Below are 6,360 nucleotides of genomic sequence, written 5' to 3'. Positions count from 1 at the left end.
CCTGAAGCAGCATCGTCGCCACGAGACAGTCTGAGCCTCCAGCGGTGACTCCGCCCCTCTACAACAACTCCATGAAAGGGTGGTGTTTCATTTTTTCCAGAGTCGCAGCGGAAAGGCGGTGTTAAGAGAAAAAACTAATTTGCGTTCAATTACTTTTTGATTTTTTTACGTCGCAAATATATGATATGATTATATCTATGTCATGTTGTTGTTATATTGTGTGTTTTATTTAAAAAAATGCCCATATTTTTGTCTACAGCTAAAACGCTACTTGTGAACGGGACTCAAATCAAACGCGCTAGTTTCCGCATGTGGTTGTTGGATCTGTTGTTTTCTTTCATTGACTTTATGTAACTATTTACACTTAACTTAAAAGCACGGGACAGTCACAACAATTTAATTAAAGTCTTGAGTTAAGGGGGAGATTTTACAGTGTCTCGTTAGTTGGTGTTCTTCGTATGTTTCTGCTGCCACCTGGAGCTCAAACATGTTTAAATCCACCAGGAGCCCCGGGACTTTATGGAGTGTGGTCACAGTTTAGGTGGCAGACGTTTAAAATCACTTTAAATCTAATATACCACATTTTTTTATATTGCATATATAGACTACATTTTTTAAACCAACCTTTAAATTAACAAATTATTTAATTGATAATTGAATGCTTTAAAAAACAATCTGTGTTTTTCTTGACTTTTACACCGCACAGAAAATGTTTTTTTATTCTTTTATTATATATATATGTAAAAAGAAAATGTATGCTCATTTTGAAAGTATTTTTCTTTAACCAACAAATATTGATTTACGAAATGAGATTATAAAATTTGGAGAAGATTTTTTATCTGATCAAAATGTTATTTATGTTATCTTATATGATTATATCCTATACATATCTAAAACGAGATAATATACCAGCGTGTTTGCGATGTTGCTTCATCCTTTAAGCCCTATATTCTTTTGCATCTTATACTATTGACAACATTATTTTATTAAAAGCATAATAATAACCCACCAAAAGAAATGTACACTATACTTAATGCGACTTCCAATCTGAAACTCTAGAGGTCATCAAAGGGCGCATCAACTTTATATATATAGGATAACTGAACCACCACGTTTTTTAAATGCTTTTATTAATGTTTTTCATTGTCTAGAATTAGAATTTACAAGAGATGATATTACAGAGCATATTGTAGTATGTCTTAATCCATGTGTACATATAATTGGCAAGTTCACAGTTTTTTAAGCATCTACTATTATTTTTAAATTATGAAAAAATGAATCATCAGGATGTAGAGTAGTTAAAGAGATGAAGATCAGGATCCTCTTCATCGTCACTAGAGAGTCAACAGTCTAATGTTGCTTCCAAAGCCCCACACACTGAAGGCTGGGTAGACCGGCTCAGTAAATACGGTCCTGAACTTCTGCAGAAGCTGCATTGAATCAGAAACGCTGTAGAAAGCAAGAATTCCTGCCACGTGATCGACATAAATACCGATGCGAGAGGAACGTGGGGCCGGCAGGTCTTTGCTCTTGTTATTGTGCACGAAAGAAAACTTGGACTCGGAGCAGTACAGACTCCAGGACTTGTCATTCCATCCTAGGCTGCACTCATTGCTGGATCCTTTGCGGCGGATTCCCTTGTAGGTCACCGCCATGTCCACCTCTGTCCCCGTCCAGTCCACCTCCCAGTAGCACCGAGTTCCACTCACCTTCTCCCTGCACAGCACCTGAGAAACAAGGATTTGTTTACGCCATCATAGCTTTGTTTCTTAACTCATGTATTTGAACTTAAACGTATTATAAATTGTATTGGATTTGTATAATTATTTGTTGATGATGTTGAGTTTTTCATGATCAAACATGATGGAATCACTCGACAAACTGAAGACAATGTAATTTAACTACAGATGTTTCTTGAAATTCCTTAAAATCTTTATGACAAACTAAATTCAACCACAGTCAAAAGTCTGATTTAATAGATATGCTTTTACCTAGTGACGGGTAAATGAGGCCCCATTAAAATTAAATGGACCCAGGTTTCATCTCATTCAGAACCAGAGACAAATGATTTGAAGCAGAGATTGCCACCTAGTTCTTTTCATGAAGCTGTCTTCTTAAAAAAAATCTTTTTCGCTTTTTAAATTGTATTTTTTTTTAGTCATAGTTATGGTTAACATGTCAATAAAGTGTGTATAAAATTAAAAAAATGTTTTGTTTTCACAATTAACCTGCAAAAATTCACATGTTTTTTTTTTATTTTTACATTGCAATTAAACCTCTGCCACCACAGCTTAAGGAACAATTAAATCCCACAAGATCCCAGGTATGACTGAGGACGAGAGGATACAGTGACTCCAGTAGCTTTTAAAGCTGATGTTTGGACATATTTTAGTTTCAAAGCAAATGAAAACCGTTGCGACTTTGTCAAGAGTCACGTGGTCTGTAAATCCTGCAAAATCAGAGTCAAGTACTCGACAATACTACTAATATATCCTTGTTACTACAGTAACACAATATATCGTATCATTACCCATGTATTATTATACTTAATTCTAGATTCGTGTCGAAACGAAACCCTACTAATCACTACTATTGTCTATTGCTAGCATCTACTCTCTGGCTTTGGAATGTCTTGGAATCATTTGGTGCCTGAAATGGTTCAGGGTTGGCGGGAGAATTATCAAGCGTTTATATACCTCTCCAAGATTAAACGGATGCTGAGAGAAGTCAAACACTCACTTGCTGCCAGTGGTCGAAGCGCTCCAAGTGGTCTGGGTAGTTTTTGGGTTCATTCTTCATGGTGGCAGATCGATTCCCCTCAGAGAGATGAAGGTTGCGATGGACAGTGTTGACGTCAAGTGTCAATGAGGAAGAGTCTGAAAGATGAAAGATGGTTTCATGTTGAGAGGATGTTTGAATTCCTGAAGTTTAGCTGGAAGAACAGCTGCTGAAAGAGTCTTGTTTGAAGGAAATAGAAGCCGGGACACCTGTGTTTGTCTAAATGTTCCTGACAGATTTAACTGAACCGGTTCTGCAACTCTTTACTTTCCTACACAAAGGTTTCAGTCTACTTAGAGAGATACAAGTCTAATAAACTCACATTGAAGGAAGTCCTCTCTTGTCCTGGGCTCCGCTCTGAACCTCACTTCCTCTCTTGGTCGATATTCTTCTCTGGCCCGTGTTTCTTCCTTCAAAATGGATTCGGTCGGTGTTTTCTTGTCATTTTCTTGGGTGATGTAAACATCCTTGACTGAAAGTAATTGACTTGGTTCAGAGGTACGTACAAGAACAAAAAGTACAACATGAAAACAAGTGTTGTTGTTTTTTTATTTTATGTAAAAAACAAATCAGCGGGACAAATAAAGGATTTGCTTTCATTTAAAATTGCAGTTTGAAAGTTAAATATTGCAGAAGACAGATATGGTGATGTGAAACTATGTATTTAAAGAAAGTATTTTGGGTTATTCAATGAAATAAATGTTTTCCAAAAAATAATGCAAATTCTCTTTAATTATCTTAATATTAAGATAAGATGCATAAATAAAATTGATAAAAAATATACATTTTAAATAATGATTATTTCGGACATATAAAGTAAAAAAAGAAAAGAAGAATTTGCTAATGCATTTGCAAATTCATATTTATTACACATTTATATGAGCTGAGGATACGCTCCGGTCGTCACAGACAATAAATGATGAAAAGTTTTTTGAAAACACTTAAACGTTCAAACCTGCCGCAGAAATTTTGCTGGTCTCTACTTTGCTGACTTCCTCCACTTGCAGCTTCAACCCAGCGATGGCTCTCTTGGTGGTTTCAAAGGAGTAATTGGGAGCCACGCTGATGTTGTTGAGGTCCTCATAACCCGAGGGTCCCGACAGGCTCTGCCAGCTCTGGTCGGTAGCAAGACAAAGATGAGCACACCTGCCACAGGTAAACATTCAGCTTGGTCTTACCTGTAAGAAGTGAATGTGGTCATCCGTGTGTGACAGCTTCTCCAGGTCGTTGTGTTTCTTCCTCAGCAGAGTGATCTCCTCCTCCAGGCGGTCCAGCAACAGCTCTGCCCGGTTGACGGTCAAGTTCTCGTGAGAAACGATCATCTCCTTCACCTCGTTGTACTTCCTCTCTATGGACAGCAGCAGCTCGGTGAAGATGCGTTCGTTCTCCTCCAGAACTGTCTGGGCTGAGTGCTGATGGAATAAACACACTTGTAGTGAGAAGGTCATGGTTTCGTTGCTTGACTCGCTTACTCTGACTGACTCCAACGCCTGGCGAAGGTCCGTCCATTTTTTCACTCTCTGGTCGATCCGTTGTTGGGATTTGTGAAGGGTTGTTCCCAGTTGTTTCTATGGTATGGAATCAATATCAGTCTTCAGAATATTCAACAGTTGAATTCAACATTTCTAATGTTGAAACCTTTCATTTTTTGTTTTTAAGCATTGAATATTATATATTGATAAAATTCAATTATTTGTATGTTTGAAGGTAGATTTAAAAATATATTTTATTTAAAAATTCAAATGATTCCCAAATTACATTTCTATATTCAATATTTTCTAATTAGCAGCATTTTAATTCACTACAACAATGTATTTAAAATAGTGCCAAAATGAATCATTTTTGTTTTACTCGAAGATATAATGTTCTAAATACACTCATTTAAAAAAAACATTTTTTCAAAATTTTGAACAATTTGTTATTTTATCGTAGCCTTTTAAATTCTATACAAATATGTTGATTTTATAGTGTCACCATTTTTGTATTGAATTGAAAAAGGCTATAAATTGGTTTAAACCTTCTAAACAATGTTTTGGTTTAGTAATATTTAATTTGATTTATTTTTTATTTTTCATGAAAAATTGCTGTATTTTCTGTGGCTATTGGAAAAAAACAACTTACCTTACCTTAACTTATTATAATAAATAAATAAAAGTTTTATTTTTCACTTATTGGAATTTGAATAGCAAACTATATGAATAAAAATTAATTCATTTATTTGAACAAGTTTTTATGTAATGTTCAAAGAAAAAACAAATTTAAACTTTTCAATATAATAAGTTAATAATAATAATAATAATTAATAATATTAAATTATTGAAAAAAAAGATTGAAATGCTTTAACTCCTAATGTGCATCGGGGCCATCAGCAGATTACTTGAACTGTTAACAAGTCAACAGGAACACGGACACACAGGATTCCTCCAGGATGTCTCGGGTCTGACCGGTTCAGACGTACCTGTTTTTCAGTCCTCTCAGTTCCAGCAGGCACGATGTCGTGATGCTTGTGTTCGTCCATCATGCACAGAACACACACTGAGGTCTCATCGGTCCGACAAAAAGCTTCCAAAAGCTTGTCGTGCTGAGCACAAATCTTCTCTCTCATCTGACCCGTGGCTTTGACCAGCTTGTGCTTCATCAGGGCCGGGTAGTCATAATGGGTCTGGACGTGAGTGTCGCAGTAGGAGGCCAGACACACCAGGCAGGACTTCTCGGCCTTCTCCTTCCTCGTCGTGCAGAAGTCACACAACACATCTCCACTCTTGACCTGTGACCTGGTGGGGTTTCTGCCCGTGGATCTGCGAGTCTTCTCCAAGGTGCCGCTGTATCGGTCCAGGTCCAGAGTGCTGGGGTGAGACATTTTACCAAATGAGCGGCAAAAAAAAAAATCCACAAAAGGAGAATCCCTGGACGAAAGGGGGATCGAGAGCGGAAGAGAGTCCTGATGCTAAGAGCTCCAGTGAAACTGTGCGAGTCACAGGTGTGTGACAGAATGTTAACTATGAGGTGTATTTACATGTTCAACCGGTTACTGCCACTCCTGTCTTGAATAATCAAAGGACGGGAGGCGTCATTAAATACTTTTGAAACCAAGGTTTGTAGTTTCTATGAAATCTTCCGCATATTCTACAAATGAAGTCATTTAATGACATGATCTGTCCATTCTAAAATATCTATTTACAAGCTGCTGAGAAATGGAAAAAAAAATACATTTAAATACAAATTGTTAACTTAATAAATGATAAACTTTCATGAAGAAATCAGTATCAATTTTTATTCGATTTTTTAGAAACAGTGTGAAAAGTAAACTAATGAATAAAGGGTTCAGACAAACTTAAGGAAAAGTCTATAGTCTAGATCTTATAAAAGTTCATAAAACAGACTTTACATTTTTTACATGTTTACCTAATTCCTGTCATGTTGCCACTTTACTGAGCATGTTTGTATCCTTCAAACAAAAATAATAACAGATACTCAGTCTTAAAGAACAAGTTGGAGCAACATAAACGGTAAATACATTTTTTCTAATTCATTGTGTTTCAAATTAAAATCCACTGCATTATTAAAATAAGTTTCATTGGA

General features: G+C 36.2%; 1 protein-coding gene across 1 annotated transcript; it reads right to left on the bottom strand.

The window, feature by feature from the left end:
* Window positions 1–1,181: 1,181 nt before the first annotated feature.
* Window positions 1,182–5,651, bottom strand: ftr14l (finTRIM family, member 14-like). Its single transcript, XM_087801971.1, has 7 exons — window positions 5,237–5,651; window positions 4,251–4,346; window positions 3,957–4,190; window positions 3,734–3,893; window positions 3,101–3,250; window positions 2,740–2,876; window positions 1,182–1,727 (listed from the first exon to the last, which is right to left on the bottom strand). The coding sequence occupies exons 1-7, from the start codon at window positions 5,636–5,638 to the stop codon at window positions 1,335–1,337; spliced, it is 1,572 nt and encodes a 523-aa protein (XP_087658097.1). The 5' UTR covers window positions 5,639–5,651; the 3' UTR covers window positions 1,182–1,334.
* Between the last annotated feature and the right edge of the window lie 709 nt (window positions 5,652–6,360).

Source organism: Callionymus lyra, chromosome 11 (genome assembly GCF_982586985.1).
Source record: "Callionymus lyra chromosome 11, fCalLyr1.hap1.1, whole genome shotgun sequence".
In the NCBI taxonomy this organism is placed as follows: domain Eukaryota; kingdom Metazoa; phylum Chordata; class Actinopteri; order Syngnathiformes; family Callionymidae; genus Callionymus; species Callionymus lyra.
The sequence above is the reverse complement of the archived record's forward strand: the minus strand, read 5'-3'. Positions and strand labels throughout refer to the sequence as shown.